The 22,217-nt window shown below is 47.1% G+C and overlaps 1 protein-coding gene across 1 annotated transcript in view; it reads right to left on the minus strand.

Annotated features, from left to right (window-relative positions):
• Positions 1-751: 751 nt before the first annotated feature.
• The window catches only part of gpc3 (glypican 3), an 89,709-nt gene continuing 68,243 nt past the window's right edge, over positions 752-22,217 (minus strand). The window contains exons 7-8 of the mRNA XM_071539476.1: positions 12,356-12,542; positions 752-927 (exon numbers count right to left, since the gene is read on the minus strand). Coding sequence (XP_071395577.1) covers positions 752-927; positions 12,356-12,542 — 363 coding nt within the window. The remainder of the gene's footprint in view (positions 928-12,355; positions 12,543-22,217) is intronic.

Raw genomic sequence — 22,217 nt, forward strand, 5'->3', positions numbered from 1 at the left:
GAGAGAGAGGGAGGGGATTTTTTTTTAGGAAGCACATTTAAAGGTATATCTTTAAATGAGGGTTTCACCTCAGCCTGTGGGGGACAAGGAGTTCACTACAGCTCCCCGGCTGATTGAAGTTCCTGCACAGGAATCATTTACTGCCAAGGAAGAGAGTGGCAGTTTCTTCCAGCTTGTTCCCGCAGGGCGATAACTGAGAGTGAGAGTGAGAGTGGGAAGACAGAGCTGTTTTGGAGTTTTATAGGTCTGCCTTCAGAGTCTGTCGGGTGTCCATTCTCCAAGTCGCCCCCACTTACAGGTGAGGCTGATGATAAGAGGCTCCACTTTGTCACAATACAAAGGTCAGCATGAGAGTGGAGGGCAGGGAGGACTGAAGAGTAGCAATGGCTGGATCTCACCATAGTTGGAGTAGATCAGAGGGCAAGAGTCACACAGTTTTTTTTATTTACACAATGCCATGGGTTTATCTGGTGCGCTTTGATGGGGCTGCTGAGAACATCCAGTGATTTCGAACACTTGTAGAATAAAATGAAGCATTTTATGTCATTCATGCCTGCTTCGATGAGTCGTTGAACTTTACATTGGGAACCAGAGGGGCCGCTTTTAAAAAAACAAAAACACACCAGCTGAATAACTTTGTGACATTCTACAGAGTTTGTATTGAATAGGGGGGGGGGGGGGGGGGGGGGGGGGGGGGAGGGAGGCGACCGGGAGTGTGTGTGTGAGTGTGCAAGGCAGCGGCGGCCACCGGTCAGTGGTGACCAAGCAGGAGGAGAGGGAGCGTCAGAGGGAGGGCCGGGACCAGGTAGCCGCTCCACAGCGGAGCCGCGGACGAGGAGACGCCTCCGACCCCGGCCGTGGCCAAGCGAGGGGTCAGCAGCTGCTCCTGGAAGGTGAAGTCGTCCATAGCCAGGTTATCAGCGAGGTCTGAGAGAGGGACAGAGACGGAGGAGATGGACGGGAGATAAGTGGGAGGAGGGGGGAGGAGGCGAAAGAATGAAAAATATGAGAGAGGCAGGAAAAGGGATGGAGATGATTAGAACAAACACTGTCACACAAGCTGAATAACACTCGTGGTATGTCTGTCCTCCTTCTGCATGATGCCTCGCACAGCTGTAAAAACAACGTTGCGTCGGGAGAACGGAAAAGACGGAAACCTCCACGTATCCAGATGTCGCATGTTACTGTTTCAGACACATGTTGAATCACATAGATATATGTTTTACAGAGTTTGAGTGTTGAAATATGAATTTAAGCGGTGAGACGCTGAAAACCAGAAGTTTAATGGGCATGGAGGCTGCGTAAGGTCATGTGTCAAAACCTGAAATACAATCCTTCCTTTTATACTGTGTTGTGTAATCAGGACCATTATGTGTACTGATTTATATTTTCTGCCTGTCTCTGATTAGAACAGCACAGAACAGAGTAGAATAGAGAAGAATACAATACAATACAATACAATAGAAGAGATTTGTTCACATAAAGTAGAACATTGTTGTCTCAACTGGGAAAAACACATAATGTACAAAATTTAATACTGATTAATAGTTTACAAGATAAACACACCACCTTAGCCTACTTTAGTTCGCGCAAGTGGAGCATCTCCAGTTTGTGACCGGGAAGTCACCAGTCCGAATCCTCGAACCAGCTGGGGAAATGGGGAAAGTGGGGAAAAGAGAATGACTAATGGGCGTCCCCTCCCTAAACGGCTACTGTCAAGATGCCCTAGAGCAAGGCACTTAAATCATTTGCTCCGGTGGGACTGTTCAGCGGATAACAGTAGGAGAGTGTGGCTGGAGTGGGCAGCTCCCAGGTGTGAATGTGTCCAACTATATGAATGTGAAGCGGAGTGTTGCTGAGTAAGAGCTCAGAAAACCTTGCTGGGGTAAGTAAATGTTAAAAAAAACGACTTTCTATATTAAAGGTGTTCATTTTTTCATGTGAATCCTGTGTTACCCCTCTGTTGCTCCTATGCTCTACCGTGTTACTCCATCTGTCTTGTGCATCGCAGTGACTTCATGGTCACCTGCTGCTCTGCGACCACAGCTGTTCTCCTACTGAACACTGCTTTTTCCTCCCTGTGTGTGTGTGTGTGTGTGTGTGTGTGTGACCCTCTCTTAGGGCTCATTCTGTGCTGCTTTGTCTGGCAGAAAGCTGTGAGGGAGACTGAAATAGGAAGGCCGAGTTATGAGAAAGGGCAGGAGGATATCAGTAATAAAGCAGCACTATGGTCAGGAACGTCAGCTATGTGCGGAGCCGTCCCTTGTCCAGCCAGCTGTGGAGCACCTCTCCAGAACCCAGACACACACACACAAAGCAGTGCATTGCTGACATACCTCCCCCTTCACAGCCTTGGTGACTTAGCTGTATGTACACATACACACACACACACACACACACACACACACACACACACACACACACACACACACACCCTGTCAATGCAATCCTAAAATAACAGATAGCCCCAAATTGAATTAGTTGTCCCATCTGATCTGTGTGTACTGTTCTCCCCGGTGGGAGCGATCCAGCGGGAGGAAGTGGCTGATCTAAACCTCTGTGTGATCAGAGAGGGAGCTGTCAGGAGTCCGACCCGGACCGGGCTCCGTTCCGGCTCTGGCCTCGCTCTCCCGTCTCAAAGAGAAACAGAGAGAGCGGGGCCCTTCCTCCCGGGTCCCCGATGCCCACAGGCCCCCGCGCTCGCTGCCAGGCACCGTCGAAAACAGAGGAAGGGGGCAAATAAATAAACCTCCAACGCTGAAAACCGCATCTCCTATGAATTTCTTTGCAATTACGACATCAGTTGAACGCCGGCCAGGGGACAATTAACTTTTTTTCCCCCCCTCTGTCCTCTGACATGGCAGTGGGCAGACATTCTTTGGGGCTCTGAAAGAACGATTTGTCATTGTCGACAGCGGCGCACTGTACTGCCGAGCCAATTAAACTCAAGGTGCAATTCGATACAGCTTTTATATACACTGTGGATAAGGGAGGGGAATGTGTGTCTGCGTTTGTGTGTGTGTGAATGACTTGAGTGAGTGTGTGTGCCTGCCTGCCTGTCTGCTTGTGTGAAAAAGAGCGAGACAAAGTGGGAGAGCATTGTGCGGTGTGCATTGCAGCAGCAATAATGTGTGTATGTGTGTGTGTGTCTGTGCGTGTGTGTGTATGTGTGTATTGAAAAAAGTCTCAGGCTGTGAAAAAAATCCCTCAAATACACACAGGGGGGAAAAAACGGTTCTTTCTTGCTAGTTTAAACACTTCTACATGAGCAGCGCCACAGAGGGGCCTTGTTCTGCAGGCTTTAAAAACAACCCAACGGGGACTGAGCGCTACGCAAACTTAGATCCCCTGCACTCCTACGCAGGGCTGGGACTAATAATATCCTGGTATAATTAGTGATGAACACCTGTGTGTGTGTGCAATGTGTAAGAGAGAGGATAGATAGGATAGGATAGGATAGGATAGGATAGAGAGAGAGAGAGAGAGAGAGAAACAGAAAGACCCAAACAACCCACAAGCAACAGATTTAGCTTCCTTCCTTCTTCTACTTCTTCTTTTTCTTCCAGGACCTTTTAGGGAGGAGCCGGGACGGTGGACAGGCAGGGACAATTAGGCAGATAGATGGATAACCCCCTGGCTATAAATAGAGCCACAATTCCTACTGTGATTAATGTGACCAATGTGGGCCCTTGTGGCTTTCAGTGGAGCGGAGCCCTCCCGCTTGTCCATTCAACCCCCCACCGCAGATCCATTTTGAGACTATCACTCCCCAAAGGCCGCCACCTTGCTAGCGTACCCCGCTAGCTTTATCACGGCCTTATGAGCTCGAGTTACAACCCAGAGGAGAGGTCAACAGTCCACCCATTGATTGGTTACGCTAAGGCCCGGGACTAAGAACGAGCAGGCAGGGCACTGAGTCTCACTCAAACACAAGTCAACAGGCGGGGAAGCATTCACGTTGCCGGTTTAGCTCTTCAACTTTATGTTTCTTTTAGAGATCGTTCCTCAGGAGGAGAATAGACGAGCAAATCCAGACGCTGCGGTTTCGGAGGGGGAACTGATATTTGTTTGGATCCCCTACAAGGTCAAGCCGTGGCTGGAGTGTGTGTGTGTGTGTGCATGTGTGTGGTGTATGTGTCTGTTGGTCTGTGTAAAAGAAAACAGGGGAAGAGGGACAGACAGAGAGAGAGAGAGGGAGATTTGGTGTTTTGTTTTCAAAAGCAGTCAACAGAGCTCGGTGCCTGAGGCTTGTCGTTTACTGTTAGCCACTGTGCAGTTGTCACAACAAGCAAACTATGTAGAAAAAGTGCTACAGTGAGTGGAATGCCAAAGCTCTTACTGTACCACAACTACAGGTGATGATTATGAGTCACATAATTATAGGAAATGGTTCATTTGTGCTCTCTCTCTCTCTTGTGCTTTCAGTAAGGCTATTTCTGAAATGCAGCTGAATTGCTATTGTAAGAAGGTGGATACAAGTAGCCATTTTACACATTATTGTTACCCCGCTGACAAATATGTACTTTCATGGTCCAGTACAGTTTATTCAGTACATGTGTGCTATGCACAAGGGCCTTTTTTTGGTCAGATAAGTATGTGGAATGTTAAGTCTCCAAACACAGGTGCTTCTTATGAAACCGGGGACATGGTTTAGATTGCAGCTACATTGGCAGACACTGTGAGCCCATAAAACACCTGAGCTGGTCAAATTTGATCAAGATTTTCAAGATTCAAAAGCTTAAAAGATTTTATGGTATCTTAAGTAAAGCAAATATTTTATCATTTATCTACCAGTCTACCATGGAGCAATCTATTAAGTTGGATATTACACTCAGCAAATGTATAAATTGGGGGGGAGGGGGGGGGGTGTGTGCAATCCTAACAGCCTTTCTTAGAGGCTGCCCTAATAGCTGCAAACACAACATAGAGACAATGGTTCTGTAAAAACATGATAGAGACTATTGAATTGATTGAGTAGCCCTTATCTTGCAGAAGGTAACAGATAAGTGGCTGGACTGTGTTTATTGGCTTGTTGTGCAAAGCTTTGGCCACATTCTGCTACTTCTTCTAGGAGTCATGTGACTTGGCCGCAGCTTGTCTTGGGACATTGCTGATTGAGAGCTGGGAAGGGACTGGTGGGGGGGAGCAGAGCGGGGCGGTTCTGTCCATGGGCTGGCGGGAATGCGAGCGTCTGCCTCCACACCCACGGGCCGACCACAGGGGCGCTCAGAGAGGCTGGGAATGTTGGGCCAAGACAAACGGGACGCCCAGAGGAGGCCCTGCCCCGAGCCTTTGCAACAGCACCGCTCTGTGAGCTGCTCTGGCCTCCCAACCTCCACAACACTCACTGTTATTCTAGGCAGAGGAACCCTCCCACACTGAGGGCAAGGCAGAGAGAGAGAGAGAGAGAGAGAGAGAGAGAGGATAAGAAGAAATAGACAGGGGATAAGTGAAAAGGGTAAATTCAGAGCAATAGAACGGGGACATAAACAGATAGGGGGAGCTTAGCAAAGTGTAAAAAGGAAAGACGCAGAAATGATAAAAAGGGGTGACAGGGTTACGAGGCAAGGGGAAGTTGAGAAAAGGGTTGTAGAAACAGAAAAATAGAAGGAGAGCCGAGAGCAGAAAGAGACAGAAGAGATGGATGGGTTGAAATTCTAATAAATCTAGATTAAAACTCACTGGCCATGGTGAGTAAAACTACATGCGTGGGTTTGCTCTGATGACGAGGGATACCCCCAGCTGTATAGGCCAGCATTCCCGGCCACATTCTCAATTGTGGCTTTGTGGGACAAATGCAAGTCAACACCTATTAATTAACATGGTCAGCCTGGGTGAGTCCTGCTGGTGTCAGTGAAGGGATGACCAACACTCAGCACCCATTGGCCTCTCCCTCTGCCGTCCAAATTAGATTTACTCCGATGTATTTATAGTCTCCGCTTCCAGTAACAGCTAAAATGATAGAGAGAGAGAGAATGAATGAGAGAATGAGAGAGACTGAAGGAGAAAGAAAAAGAGCAAAAAATACATTTTAGCTGAGAATTCTTACAGATTCGGTTAATAGCCTCAGCAGCTCCGTGAGGGTGGAAAGTGTGTGAGCGAGGTAAAAACCATAACAAATCAAACATACAAAGAGTTGATTCTGTGCTGAGGGCAAGGGGCTCGTTCGGGGTGGGAGCTCTGCCGGCTACAGAGGAGGCCTGTAACCCTCCGCGGCTCTGAGGCGGCGCAGAGGTCGGTGCTCACTGAGGGTCAGAGGTTGGCAGGGTGCGATGGGTGGGGCAGTTTCTGGAGAGATGGAACAATGGTGGATCTTATCAGAGAGACAGAGACAGAGAGAGAGACAGGAGTGGCCTTGGACGGAGCCGAGCTGATGACCAGCGGGTTTGCATTCCACTTTGGCCTGAGGGACGTCCCGGTCTGGAGCAGGACAGCCCAGAAGAGGGGTCAGTGAGCCTCAGAGGAATACATTCTTAGGATGCTATCTTTATCTTCCAATAATGAAGGAAGCTGACATCCCACACAGATCTGTTTACATTCTCCTCCTGGGTCCAGTAATCCATCCAGAGAGGGAAACGCAGTTGGCGGATTGAGATGTGTGTGTTTGTTGTGCAAATGTCCCTGCCAACAAACACGCAGATCCTCTCCACATTCCTGTTCATGGAAAGGCAATTGAGAAAATATGGCCAAGAGTGACAATTTGGTCTGTCTGACTGTACAGAGAGAGCTCCTGTTGTGCAGCTACACTATCTATCCAAGCCCTTTTAGTGGTTAGCCTGCGGTTTTCTCCTGCAGCTCGGAGTCTATCGACAGCATGACTCCTGCATCATTCAGAGCGTCGTCTAGTTACTTTGAGGATGGGCTGGAAAAACAGAGCGAGAGCTGGCGAGAGAGAGCGAGAGAGCGAGATAGATACAGGGAGAATTAGCGAGACAGGTGAGAGCAGAGGGTTAACACATGAAATGCAAATCGGCCAAACCCTCAACCAGGCATTCAAGACATTCCCGCAAAATGGCTGCTGTGTGTCACCCTGGCGGCGAGCGGAGGAGCAGTGGGTCTCTAGAATGGGCCCGCTGTGTGCAGAGTGTTTGTGGACTGTGGCGGAGCTGATGGACAAGACCCAGGAATGAGCCTGGAATCAATTTAGTGCGTCCAAAAGTGCCTGTGAATGTAAATAAAGCTCTTGAGCAAACAAACGCTTTTCCGAGAGGCACACACAAACACACAAAAATGCATAGGCCTACAAAATGAATCAGAAACTGGCGGGCCCCCCTCATGTAGATGATGAGAACTACGGATCCCAGTTGGCTCTATGTGCTTGTGTCCATAGAAATTAAAACCAGGGCTCTTCTTCCTGCCTTCTGGCTGTTCTTAAGGGTTTTATCCCTGGATTGATTTGAGAAAGCTCCATGGCGGAAGACCAACAAGGGTCCAATAAGAGGGGTAACTTCATCCCCCCGTTCCTCTCCTCCTTCTCTTTCCTCTCCTCTCTCCCATCTCTCTCTCTCTTCTGTCACCACAGCCTGTAAATGGGGACTCACAGGCCTTGTGGTTGGGCCCAATGAGAGCGAGAGTGAGCGAGAGTGAGTGAAAGAGAGAGAGAGAGAGAGAGAGAGAGAGAGAGAGACTGCAGCCAAGCCTGTTTACACAGATGGTGGCAAGCTTCATTATTTTTGTGAGGGGCGTGGAGGAGGTGGGGAAGGAGGAGGATTGGGTGAATTTACAGAGGTTGTTTATAAGCTCGAGGAGGGATGAAGGTAGAGAACATTGGGTCAGAGCCCTTCCAGCGTGTTTGACTTTATCCCACACCCACCCCGCCATCTTTTCCACACCTCCTCGGCCCCCTGCTTGCTTATCTTCCTCAATTTGAAGAATTCTATTACAAAACAAAACACAACATATCCATTTTGGAAAGTACAATACAGTGGGTGTTTTTTGTTTTTTTCCAAATGGTGGATGTCTCATTTAGGAACGAAGCTCTTCATTTGCAACCGAGTGTGGCCGCTGCTCGCCTTAAATGAAGCAACAACATCTGTTCGCTCTCTGTTTACTGCTTTCATTTCCCTGTCAAATAAATCATTCTCATGCAAAGACCAATCAGGACAGTTTCATAGCAACACAACAGATACAAAAAACGCAAGGTTAGCAGGGGATGGCCCTTTACAGTGATGATTTAGTTTTAGCCTGTAACTTTTTGTACCTCTGCATCATCCCACTCTGCTGGCTGGTGAATACCATGGAGGACAGAGGCCATGTGGGCACCCAGATCCCCCCGCCGATCCTCCCCACCACCCAAGCACCTGCGTTCCTCCTCGCACATCTGTATCTGTCTGAGTCTGTCTCCTTCTGTCTCACGCTAACCTGTGGCACACAGGCTCTCGACGTGGCCGCCACATGTGGGAGACACACACTTAACTGGAAGCACGTTCGTGAACACGGTAGCCAATGAAACTATATGGAGCTTAAATGAGGAGGAAGCTGCGTATACGCTGGGTGCATCCAGAGCCGGCAGACCGAGTGTCAACAGTGTCTGGATTACGGCTGCTTTGATGAAGACATGTGGCAAACACCGCTGGGGAGGACCGGCGCCGTGTGACTCACCTATCAGGTGCCGAGGGTCAGGGGTCACAGCTGGAGCTAATTAACATACCAGATTCTCCTATTGGCAGCATGTACGCCTGTTAATTCAACCCACATACAGAGTAAAGCATGTTTACGTTTCCCTGTGTATCAGCCTTTAACGTTATCAAAGGTGTTTTTGTCTCTTCTGCTCGTTCCTCTCGTTCTCTCATCACCTTCTTCTCTCCTTTACTCGCTCCTTTGTTCCAGCCACAAAATTCGTAGCAGACCTGAAAGGTGAGCCCGGCCCTGCCTCTCGTAGTAAGCTGCATGTTTCGCATTACAGGAATATTTCCACTTTGTATTTTGCTAACCCCTGGCGCTGATAAAACGCTCAGGAGCCTCCGAAAGAACAGCTTTCCTTCAGGGTGCTTACAGTGACCGAATGTCTGAGTGCAGGAACATAACAAGAGGTCTATTCACACCGCTCCTGCTGGGCGCGCTGAGGTGGTGAGGCACAGAGCAAAGGCCCGTCCAGCTCAGCAGAAAACACACAAGGCAAAGCTCGGGGCTGTTTGGCCGTGGCAAAGCCCACCAACTGTTGGCTCTCAGAGGGCTTGACGTCTCTACACTGCAAGAAATACTCATCTTAACAAGCCATTTAGTCAAGCAGTAAGGCTTAAAATCTTCAATAGCATTCTTAAGAAGTAGTTTAGTCTAGTATTAAAATCTTGGGCTTTGATAATTTCACTTATTTCCAATGCAAATCACTTAGTTTCAAGAACTGACTTGAGTCAAGTGACATTAATTGTGGAGTGTTTTGCCTTATTTCAATATATTATCACTTTGTCCTTTGTTATTATTTCACAGAGATTCTCAAACTCAATTGGAAACAGCTTTAAATATTCTCACTCCATTGGCAGATTTTCTTTCACTTTTCACTTTTAAGACTCAATACTTGACTAAATGACTCTTAATTACTCCATATTTTTTGCAGCCTAATGGTGTTTACGTGAAGCTGCGTCATAAAAACATTGCAATACAAGTTGTTAAGGTTGCTAAATCATGGCATTTTCTCACAGTTTCTGGCAGAAGTGAAAGAACAGGGGGAAAGAACAGAGTGAGAGGAAGAGGGAGTGAAGAAAGGCTTTGAGGGCAATGGGTGAGCGGGTTTAATGTGAAGTTGCTGCAGGTTCTTTGTCTCCCACAGAGACCGTACACAGTCTGAGGCCAGGTGTGCATGCAAGTATAGAAGCCCAGGTGAGCCCTCATCATTAGCACATTTGTATGGTATATCACAGATTATTTGTGAAAAAAAAAACCCACACACAGCACCACACACTGCTGCACACACACATATACCAATACATGCATACCCCCAGGAAAGATCTGTTGCTTAACATCATGTTTTCTTTATCTCTAGAGAAATATAGCATGTCTCAGTATTGTATTACTTTACGATTATAGATACCTGAATTGTTTCTCTCGAACACCCCCTTAGGAGCGACACGCACATGACGATACACATCCATATTAACTGTAAGAAGTGCTTGAGGCAAATAAGCGTGATATCTCATTTGTAGATGGCTATACTCACAGATTGCTGATAGATTCCTGACATGTTTATCCTTAATGAGCCATAAGAGACTTCAAATAGAATGACTGCATATTAAGGCGTGTGAGGAAAAAAAAAACAATAAAAGAGCCAAGTGAGAAGTATGATATGCCAATCCAAGGCTTCTGTCTCAGGAGCAGAATTTTAAAAGTATGAGAAAATGGTCAAAATCTCACACTGATTTTAAATAAAACTCATCTACTTCTCTGTGTCTTGGAGAAGTAAACGAGAGGAAGAGGGGATCTTATTTAGGATGCTGCTTTCCTCCGGGTGCACACACACACATTATGTTCACTAATTCTCACCAGAGAGACCTTCACCCACCCAAGCCTTTACACACACACACACACATCGCCAGAGCGGCCGGGGCAGTTGTGATCCGTCTCTCTGGTGTGATGTCAGCAGTAAGCAGGCTGTGTCGTCTGGCTGGGGGAGGACAGACACACGACACAGTCCCTGTCCTGGAATAGCTCTCCTGGCCTGGAATGCTCTGGGGAATGTGTGGCGCGGAGTTTGATTGGCCGGGGAGGGGAAGTGTGTGTGTGTGTGTGGGAGGTGGAGGGGGTAGTTTTAGTGATCAGTAGGTTATGGAATCTGTGTTGAGAGTGAGCAAAGATAGATCAATCACGACGGATGATTGGGAACATCCACTGTGTGATCGGCAGGTTGACAGCTATGGCGTGTGGGTGTTTGTGTATGTGTGTACATGTGAGGGGTCCCAGCCCTGCCTCTGTCCTGTCTGCACCTTGTTGTTGTGGCTTCTGTCACCTTTCCCATGGCTCTGGTGTGTGTGTATGTGCATGTGTGTGTGTGTGCTGGGGGAGGCCTGTGTTCTGCCAGACCATTACTCCTCTACAGGCTTTGTGAAACCAGATCTGCCTCGTCCATCTCGGAGCACCAGGCACAGACAGGCCGCCCATTAGGCCCTGTGCTCTGCTGGGCGACCTTTGAACCCCCAGCCCCCTGTTTGACCAAAACGGGACGACGGGTCGTGCCAGGTCAGCACTTTACTGGGTCATCACAGGCTATCAGCAGCTATCTCTGTATCTGCCAATGAGCAGAGACGATCCAAGGTCTGCAAACAGGACTGGCTCACGTACAAACAGGCGCAAACAGGCAGATACACACGTGAATGCACACACACACACACACATGGGATGAACACAAAAACTAAGAACACTAAGAATCTGGTAATAGTAGATAATGGAAAATTGAGGAGATACTGAGATTGAGATAGAAGTCAGAGATTATAACGAGAAATACACCGCTTTAATTTCCCAGTGTGCCATCAGTAGCTTGTAAACAAGAGGAGAGTGTATAATGTCTCCATGTTATGTTACATTACACCACTACTGGAGCAGAGCTGTATAATCACCCCAACAGGAGCATGTAGGAGAGGCCGTCAGTCTCTCACGGCCCGGCCTGCTGGAAGTGATGGACCTGCAGGATTCCTGTGTTAACCCTGGGTTCCCGGTCTCGCTCCCTCGCCCGGTGAACCCAAATCCCTGCCACAACATCCCCGACAGGAGGACTACTCCCTCTGCCATGTTTGCTCAGCTGCGCTGGCTTTGTGTCGGCGTATCGAACCCCCTAGTTCCTGCTCCCTGGCTGTTTTCTCCCCTTTTCTCTGTTTGGTTTCTTTTCTTTCAAACAGTTTGTAGCTTCATTTGTTCTTTGTTTGTCTTTCGGAGAGGCCGTCTGCCGTTTTCAAGGGGTTGACGGTGAGAAGGTCAAGAGGTTGAGGTGAGGCTGCTACCTGAGGAAGTCTCACGTCTCCTGCTGCATAGTGTCATGGTGGTGTCAACATGTACAGTAGTCATGTAAACATCCCTCCGCTCTGCCCACTGCCTGTGTTTGGACTGTGCTGCACTGACTCACTGCAAAAGAAGCCAAACCTTTTCATGCAGTTACCAATTTTAAAGTAAATAGCTTCAATTTGGAGGTTAGCTGGCTTAAAAGTAAACAACTTAATAGGTTGTGCCCAACATTTTTTCACAGCCCATCTCATAAATGCAATTTAATTTAAGGTAATTTAAGTTATCAATGTGGATGCAGTACCTCATTTGAAACCACCCAAGTGACAATTAAAGTTAATTTTGAGTACCGATGTAATCACATTTACAGATTTTGAGATTTACTGTAGCAATAAAAGTGTTATAAACGTGTGGACGGGTGTCCGACCTGCAAAGATGCGTAGCCGTTTGCGTCGTGGCGGCGGCCCGAGCCCCGACACCCCGGCACACTCATCCTCATCATCACAGTCTCCGCTCTCGAATCCCTCTTCCTCCTCATCGCTCCATCCGTCCGCTCCACCTCCACGCGACCGGGCCCTCCAGCGCTTCTCAGACACTGTCACCAGCCTCAGCAGCTGTGGGACAAACAGGAAGCGGTTAAAAGTAATGCCGTTAAAATGTACTCGGACCTTCGCCATACCGTTTTTCACTCTGCGGTAGGAAGGTGCATTAATGCCATAACAAAGTTGTGAAAATAAATAAAGACTGTCTCTTGATGTGAGCTTGTGCTGTATTATTATAACAGTATAAGGGGAATTCCAGACAAAAACATGGTGAGACCTAAATGGGTTGGTATTTACCAAACTCTACTTATAATCACCAGGCAGGAAAACAGTTTTGTTATCTGTGCCAGATATGTTATTTTTGTCAAAATGTGATTCATTCAAAGGGCTGTGGCAGTCGTTCCATGTAATTTACTGGTAGAAAAACAATCCTTGGGACAAGCCGACTAGTGCGATTGTGTTGTTACTGGCAAACATCATTGTCTTGAGTGGTTGTCTCGGAGCAACTTGGATACAGTAACACTACACAACAGTGGACATCAAGACCTGACTTGTAAAAATCACACTGCAACAGGGAAGTCGTTGCTGTAAATATTGAGATTAAATGACACATTTGAACAGAAAAAGCTACATAAAGGTCAAAGATGAATGGATTTAACTACACTATGTTTGTACTGTGGGCTTACTTCAGACATACAGCACAGACTCTAACACAGGCAGAGGTGATGGATTTTTAAAAGAAGCATAATATAATTTGCTACAGAACCGTAATCCAATTTGGCCACTGGGCTGCAAAAGCAGCTGCATGTTCTACCCAGATATTTTCCCAGTGACTTACAGGAGCTTATAATGTGTTGTGCAACACATACCGGAATTGTGTTTATTGAGAACTGCGGTAAACTAATCAACTCGTATATAATTCAGAAAAGTCCAAGAGCTGTAAATCAGTTTTATTAAAAATCTTTGAATTCCTCTTGACCAAGTGTAAATGGGGGAATAGCAAACATACAGACAGAGCTCATATGTGAACATTTAGTTGCCAAAAATTGAATAAAACTTGAAACTTGAAAGAAAGAAAACAACTTGAAAGAAACGTATAGGGACTAACTAGGGAAACTCTGGTTGCCCTTGACTGCAGCTATTTTGTTGCACTGCTGCACAACATCACAGAAATGAAAGAAAACTCATCAATATTACCTATTCTTTCCTTCTATCCAGTGGTGAAAACATGTGAGCGAGCCTGGAGACAGGCTCCATGGCTGCTCTCTGACCATCTCTCAACCTCCACCACACCGCACATGATGAAGAGCCCTGCCAAGGTAACAGATGTGCTAAATTCCAGCCGCCTTCCCTCCAACCCTCCTTTCATCTTCCCATTCTGCCGCTGTGTTTGTTTTTTATTGATTTCCTTCCTATCTGCATACGTCAGCATGCATTTCTTGTTGTTGTTTTTGGTTGTTTGGCTGTCTGTGGGAGAAAATTGAGTTCATATGGGCCTCGTCTCAGGTCAGCTGCCATCAGGCGGAGAGCAGCGTCTGAGCGGAGGAATAAAACCCGAAGATAATCACAGAATTACGTCAGTCAGAAGATAAACAACCCTGTTCCCTTGCCTTGCCCGCATATACAAACCAGTCAATCTGGGATTTACAAGTGACATAAACTCCAAAGTTTAGAGAGGGAACACACAACACCTTGTTCCTAGCATGGGCTGCCCAACAAACCTCTATTCATTTCCCAACATTGAGACCATACATGGCCGATGACCACAACATTTCTAAAAGCCTGGTCACTTAGGCCAAGGGATGGACAAACAGTAATTCATAGACAGGATGGCTGATCCATAGGAACATTTTGACTTCTGGTAGCGGCTCTCTCTGACCACCCTGGAATAAAATGTGTTTTGGTATGCAGCGTTGTGCGAGCAGCATGCGCCTGCGAGTGTCTAGCAAAGCGCCACCTGGTGAGAGAGCGAAGCCCTCAGGTGTTGCACTAAATCGCTCTTATCTACAGAAGTCTATGAAAAAATGCCTATGGACTCTCCTCTCTTTCCTCCCCACGATGAATGGGAGTTTAATGTACTGAACGTTTTTGTTCAAGACAGAACCATGTTTGTCTGCATTTGCAAGAGTCCGCCATAGATTTACTGAGGTCCCCGAAATTCCTTCTCATGGTCTGTATCCTGGCAACTCGGTAGGACATTCAGAGGGGAGGGGTGTCCCGCAAACAAATTAAAAGCAAAAAAGACTGAAAACAAACACTCGTAAAGCAGGGAGAGGAAGATGTGGTTGGGGGTATTTTAGAACAAAACCTAAAAAAAGGTATGGGGAGTGAGGGAAAACATTGACAGCAACTGCTGTGCCCATGTTTAGAGCAGACTGTGAACACTGCCATGTGCAACTGACCACCTGCCAGCACGCTCTCCAACTCTCCTCAACACAAGAACAGACACGCTGGCTTCTGATACACTGTATGCTAATGTTAGGAGGAAGAAACGCATATGAGTATTTTACTTTTTAGAATTAAAATCCAGTTTCAGTACGCCTGTTTAGTCGACTGTTACATACTGCTAGGGCAGCAGGGTCAAGAACAGTATCAGCTAAAAATAGGAGCAAAGAAACTCACAAAACAGTATAAAAAAATGGGCATAGCAGCTTTTCGGGAATAAAAAAAGAAATCGGCTGCATAAGCATAGCAGTGCCCTTAAATGAGCCGCAGCGCTGAGCCGTGCCCTTCTCCATGACAGGGTGGCAGGGCAGTGCCTCTCTCTGAGGCTCTGTGGCAGGGTGCTGTGGCTTTTGCCCACTGGCTGGCTGCCTCTGCCACGGCTGCGGTCGTGGGGGGGGGGGGATGTTTGTGTCGAAAGTGACGCTGCGCTCTTGGCATGGCTGAGCCACAGCGTGATCCGACAAGAGCCTCCAGATTTACCACAAGAGGGAGAAACCTCAAGTCACTCTGGGCTGGAATCTTCTGCAATAAAACAAAAAACCCCAAAGCAAAAGGAAGCAGGGAGGAAACAAATAAAAGAGACATTTTTTTGAGAAATACTCGGTATGTTTCCCATTAAGAGAGGAAATCTGGTCCCCTCTTTTCTCCCTGTGCTTCGAGAGCTGCATTGCGGCGCTGGCTTCGGCAGACAGCTGGACAGAGCTACAGGACACGGAACATGTAATCAGCGTGGCTAGGCATCCCACAGGCCACAAGGGCTCACCTCCCCTTAACACAAAAGCACAAGTCACACCAAGGAAACACAGGCTCAAAGGCTGCACACAAAGCCCAAACATGTGGCGGATTGCTCAATGCAGGCCAGCCCAGACAGAGACACAGAAACCACAAGTCTGTCACTGCCTCCCACACATGACATGAACTCCACATAGGGTCACTGTTCAACACGACAGCTGCAACTGTGCGCCAGAGCACTGCCACTGCTTGACCTGCAGTGCTAAAAATCAACCTGCAGCAGTTGATGTTCTTTGCTGCAGGTTCTGTATAAATATAGACACATTTTTGCCATAAATCAAAGGCAATAGGAATGTTACAAAATCTGAAGATAGATGACAAAACGTAAAAGACTAGAATTAATGTAGGAAGCGCCGAAGAGAATGAGTGATGTTGGGAGTGAAAAAGGGAGAGGATGAGTAATGAAGACAGAGAGCATATAGGGGAAAGAAGGGCTTCTTGTCGGTGTGTGATTGGGATCAGGGCCTGTGTTGTGTCCTCCGCTCCCGGAGAGGACATGTCTGAACTAGTTGTTCATGACTCGGCCCAGACGGAATCTGCTGCTCTGAATGTTTCTATCAATGCCTCAACACATCTCGTCTACAAATCTAATCTACATAACTGAAGCCTCTTAAGCCCTCTCTCTCAAAACAGACTAATGCTTACCATACACTAAATTGCAAAAGTCATGGTTTGCAGTCGTAAACTAATGCTGATGGCTTTCATAATTGTTCCAAGTGGAAGACTAGGTGGGTGCACTCATCACCTGCTATCATTTAGAAAGAGAATGTAAATGACAAAAACTACTGAGCTATTTTTGGGTTTCCAATCGTATAATACTATCTTAATTTTAATAATGAAAAGTCTGTATGATCTCGTAGGGTGAGATAGTGTAAAGACTTTCTTGGGATTTCTGTGATAGAAAGACGAAACATGGACAAAGTCTGGTTCTTAAATGCGAGTTGCTACAAAGTTAATGGTCTTTTTATAGTCTTATATGGTAGGCATAATGTGCCTTTAAAGCTTGGATTATAAAAACCGCTGCACTTTTATATGTACATATGTGTACCTTATGCACCATATACTGTTACAATAGGTCCCTATATTGTTCACAGCTCCTGCAAACCCAGGATGCACAGTACATTGTACATTGTTCGTCTTATTTTTAAAGCAGGGTATGAGTAAGCCATGCCTGGGTCACCGTGACTTAGACGAATCAAAGCTGACAAACACATAACTTTTCAGCACAGACCATTTTCCTTGATTAATGAAGGAAATGGTCTTTCCTCATACCTAATCCCCACATGCACACAGAGAGGCGAGGACTGCATGCCCATGTATCAAGTTTGCAGCCATGCTGTGTGGTTCGCATAGCCAAGAGAAAGAGACCAAGAGAGTGGGAATGAATGAGGGACACCACAGGAGAGTAGAGAGAGAGAGGGAGAGAGAGAGAGAGGGAGAGAGAGAGAGAGAGAGAGAGAGAGAGAGAGAGACGACAGGAGGCACTTTTCCACCGAGTGAGTCATGGAAAGCTCCTCAGCATGCTGACAGGCAGAGTGGCGTCCGGACGACACAGCCTGCCCTGCAGTCCCACCCGCTCTCCCCGACTCATTACTCAACTTTTATTGAATCTGAAGTGTAAAGAGGAGGGGGACCTGTGCTCTCTCATTCTTCTTTCTCTTTTTTCCCCTCCCTCTTGTCTCCCTCTATCTGTCCGTGGTAGAGTATGTCACGCAACGGGAGCCCAGCCTCAGACAGTTAATGCAGACAAGATTAATTTCCTGATGTTTAATTCCAGTTGGAACAGAATACAGAAAAAAAGGAGCTCTCCAATCCTGTGTTAAACTGGGCGTGTGTCCACCCCACCTTTCTGACTAAACCCATAAGGCTATTTCCAGATTTCTATACTTTTGGACTGAATCCTGAATGGATGTTTAGACTTTGGCAGGAGCCTTGTTCCTCTGTAAGATAATTCTTTCAAAGCTAGCTTAAATTCCTGAGACTGGTACATACATTTTGGATGGCTGAGGATATAAATTGTTGTTGATTCTTCTAAGCATAATTTTGGAGGAAAAGAGCAGCCCAACAGTGTCTTCTTTGTTTATTCGGACAAAGTACTGAGTTCAGACCAAGACAAAGAAGGAAATTATATGAATATAGAGGGTTAATTCCCCTGGTAATGAATATCTCTGGTATGACAACAATTTTCAATCTCTTTTTTTGAGGCTAACCAAATGAAAATCTTGACTTATGTCTGTGAATGTGGCTGATTGTCTGCATGGGGCTTAATAGCTTAAAAAGTCCCATTCCTGCACAGGCTGCTGGTTGCTAAATCAGATTACTTCCCTCAGACAATCTCTTCTTGTCTTCTGCTCGTCTGCTTTACACGTTATCACCGTGGTTCCCAGAGTCATGTGTTGCTAAGAAACCCTCCTTTCCAACATCAGCAGACCGTCACTGTGCGTCCCATGATCACACCTACCGGGAGCAGGCGGCCGCTCGGGTGGGTAAGCGGATAAGAGAGGATGGACGAGGCCCGTGTTTATCCAAGCCTCAGCGGGCCATGGGGCTGAAACCAGCAGCAGCTTATAGCTTACAGAGGAGAGATGCAGAGAGAATGGCTGGACAGCGCCAGAAAAACAGATAGAGAGATGGGAAAAGGTGGGAAAAGCAACAAAGAAAGAGAGAGACTGACAGAGAGGTAGAGGAAGAAAACTGCCAGAGACTGAAAAGGGAGTGGGGGGGGTCTGGCAAGATGAAAAGGCGGCGAGCGCATGGGAGAATGATAAAGTTAGGGAGTGCTAACACATTGACAGGTCCGGAGGGGAGCCTCTCTCCGCTCTGCCCCCCAGCACACCGCTGCCCCAAACAAAAGGCAGAGGAGGAACAGAGGAGGTCTCTGACCCTCGCAGGGAGACCCTCTGATGACCTAGCAGAGACAGGAAACAGGAAGTGTGACCCCTGACCTCCTGGGGGGGCTCCTGTTACACAGCAACACGTGACTCTGTGCCGTGACAACAGTTCCCAGGATGTGTGGATGAGATCAGAAACTACAGCAGGAAGATTCAGCTCTGCATCTCTGCTCCCTGACAGCTCTTCTTACATATATTGATGCAGCAAAAAGCAAGGAATCAACAAAGGAATAATAGATTGAGAGGATTCAAAGTTGTATGATGCTTTGCTTAGACTTTGTTCTCTCTTTGCACATTGCTGTGGTTCCTGGTTTGGGACTGCTGAAGAGGGAGTTGGGTCCTTGGCTTTGGGCAGCAGGGTTTTTATAAGCCGGCTGTGTGATAATTACACCCAGTGGGGTGGTAGTGGTGCGGGAGCGAGGGGGCGGCGTGGGTAGAGAGAGAGAGGCGACCCTGGTTTGGGCCTCAGGGCTGGGGGGGCGGAGGAGGAGGGGACAGGGAAGGAGGGAGAGACGGAGGCATGGAGGTATGGAGGTAAAAAGGAAGGGGTGGCAGTGGTAGTAGGGATGGTTGGGCCTCATTAGCAGGCAGACTAATTGGGAGGAAAAGGGCCCTCACATGCTCTGTCTGACCTCCCAGCCAGCAGGGGTGGGAGAGGGGAGGGTGTGTGTGTGTGTGTGTGTGTGTGTGTGTGTGTGTGGGTGTGGGTGTGGGTGGGGGTTTAGTTGGTAGTTGGATTCCTAAAGTTAAGGGACCATAACTCCTCAACCCTAAAGTTACCGAGTTAGAAGGCTCCAGAAAACGAAAGGATAAAAGGTGTGCGGTGCTGTAACAGGGACACCAACTCTCCCTCAGCAACACCCCACAGCTCCTCAGAGGTTTATACCAGGTGTCACACTTCATTTGAAGAACCCCCCCCCCCCACCTCGCTCCCAAACAGAGTGGGATAACAGCCCTCCTCCCTCCTCCACTTCCAGAGTCTCACTACGCAGACATAAAAACTAGGAGGCCGAGAGGACGGAGCACCTGAGGGGGTATATTAAATAACGTTTGAAAAACCCTCAGTAAATAACATCAAACAGAAGTCACCTCTTTGAGCGGAGCAGGCATAATGGCTAGGTTAGTGAGTGTAAGTTTACAAAACAGCAGGCCTGGTCTGACACCCATGGTGTCCATTAGTCTGATTGTACTGTAAGCACAACCTGTGGGGAAGGCCACCGCACGTTGGCCCGTCCCATGAATCAGCTTCCAATGCAATTAGAATACAGTGCTTTTTTTTAAACATTTAATTTTATGGCCACTTGTATTGTGCATTATTACATTGATGCTTGAAAGAGCTATGGAAGTGTCTGCTTTAGTTATGTTGCTAACTATGTGTGTGCAAGATAATGTGCTGCGTGTGTGCAGTAAAAACTGTCCATCCAAGTGTGTGTGTGAGTTATATGTAAGTGTGTATTCTCTAAGAGCACGCATGAGGTGTTGAGCGCACGCTGCCCAGGCTCTGGTGACTGCTGTGGCTCGGAGGAAGTGAGACTGCGTGATGGAATTTGTGGCGCTCGGGATCTGGTTTATTTTCCACCCTGGATTCCTGTCCTACCTGCAGGATTTTCCCAGGTTCTGGCTTCAATTAGGCTGGGAAGCAAGAAGGAGAGAGGGGCGGAGGGGGTGCTGAGGGTTAGGAGAAAGGAGAAGGGGGGAATTTGGAAGAGGGAAGGGCGACAGAGCTGGAGTCTGTCACACACAACTCAGCACAGCTGGGGAGATGGAAAGAAGGGCGAAGAACAGGGAGAAACAGAATGGAGGGATGAAAGAAAGATGGAAGCAAGAAGAACAAGAGCCAAAACATTTGAATAGAGCGCTAAGAAAAAGAAAACGTTTGACAAGCAGCATGTAGATGGGTGTTATGTCTCAAATGACAGAAAAATTAGACAATATAAGGTGAATGGTAACAGAAATGACAGTTTTTCCCCATAGGGACTCTAAAAGTTCTTAAACAAAGATGTCTTTCATAAACAATGCATTTCTAATCTCTCTGAAGAGAAGGGCCTAGCAGAATAATTCCAGGAGCTCTGACCCTCCAAATGGCAAACTCATCTGACAAATGAGTGGGAAACGCTCTATAATCAAAGACCAATCACATAATTGCTCTATTTTGCCACTAGCTCAACCGTCTCCTACGAGATTAGTTCTTCAGAGTAGAAACCTGATACTCTGGGAAGTTAAACAGATGTTCAGGAAAACAAACCATCTCCTGAGGACAAGAACAGATCATCAAAATATGGAATATGCTCTAATGTAAGTACTATAACACTAGATATGTCACCAGGCAGGAACTCAAACGGCCCATTCGCACAACACAGTAACATTCACGGAGTAATGCAGAGTCATTGTCACACTGAAGTACTCATTCAGAAAACAGAGATACTCCTGGTCACATGGCATCACAGAATATCATCACCTTGACCTCACTGCCGAGGAGAAAGTCGATATCAATTTATCACTGCCACATACACAGGATCTCACACAGGAATGCATTGCATGTACAAAAATGTCCATGGCTGGTTGCAGTCCTATAGTGTTTAGAGATTCCAAGTTGAGAGGAATAACCTAAGCAGAAAGCCATTTCTCCTCATCCATTTATAGGGCACAGCTCACTTTAAACTTGGCCATGGTACAGTCATGACATCAGCTGCTTTAGGCGTGAGAAAGCGTTGTTTTATGAGCACAGAGGAAAGGCTTTGTGATTTTTTTGGGTGTTTAGTTTAGCCTCACAGAGGCACAAGGGCTGGAGTCTCACTGCCAGACTGTCTCTGTATCTACAGATACTCTGATCAACACTGACAACGTGAGAAATGACACATTTCCGCTGCATAGTTGCGTTTCACAGGGCCATCGTCACGGAGCACTTAAGAGTGGAGGAATGAAACATCACAGGGATTAAAGTTGGAAGGAAGTGGATTCTTTAGAGGGGTCCCATGTTCCCCTCACTGCTGGAGAGCGTAGCTGTGAGCCCCTATACTTTATGACACAGTCTCGCATACAGTGGGTTGGGACAGGCCCATGGTTAGAAACTGGGTCAGTTCAAGCTGGAAGAGCCATTGATTGTGTTCACTAGTCGAGCCAAAAGGAGACTAATGTTCATTCAAATGGAAAACGTGTGCAGGATAAAAGGGCCTTCCAGGACTTGTAAAGGCGAATATGCGAGTGACCCACGTCCCAAATGTGGAGTTGGAGCTGAGTGTATTTTCAGAACAATATTCTACACATTCTGCAGCCTGGAGCGCTGGACACGCACATACGTCAAATACACAGACATCATAAGACTGAAATACAGCGCTTTTAATTAGCATGGCACACTGCTGATGCACATCCAGGAACATTACACATCAGCACACCATCTCATTGTTGGCCTATCCTCAAACACACAACATAAACAGGGCAGATGAAAGTAATTATCTGCGAGTGCTGGCCTACGCTCTCATATCAGATGGTTAATTAGTCCATTTGCTTAAGCCTAGCAACATCCAGAACTGGTGGTCGTTCAACAGGCAGGGAGGCGGAGACCTTGTAAAACAGCTTTTCCTCCTCCGACTAAACAACACCAATTTCTCGAGGGCCT

Source organism: Centroberyx affinis, unplaced genomic scaffold (genome assembly GCF_046629955.1).
Source record: "Centroberyx affinis isolate AG114_WGS23_722 - 3 ecotype Tasmania unplaced genomic scaffold, CSIRO-AGI_Caff_v1 ptg003460l_1, whole genome shotgun sequence".
Lineage (NCBI taxonomy): Eukaryota > Metazoa > Chordata > Actinopteri > Beryciformes > Berycidae > Centroberyx > Centroberyx affinis.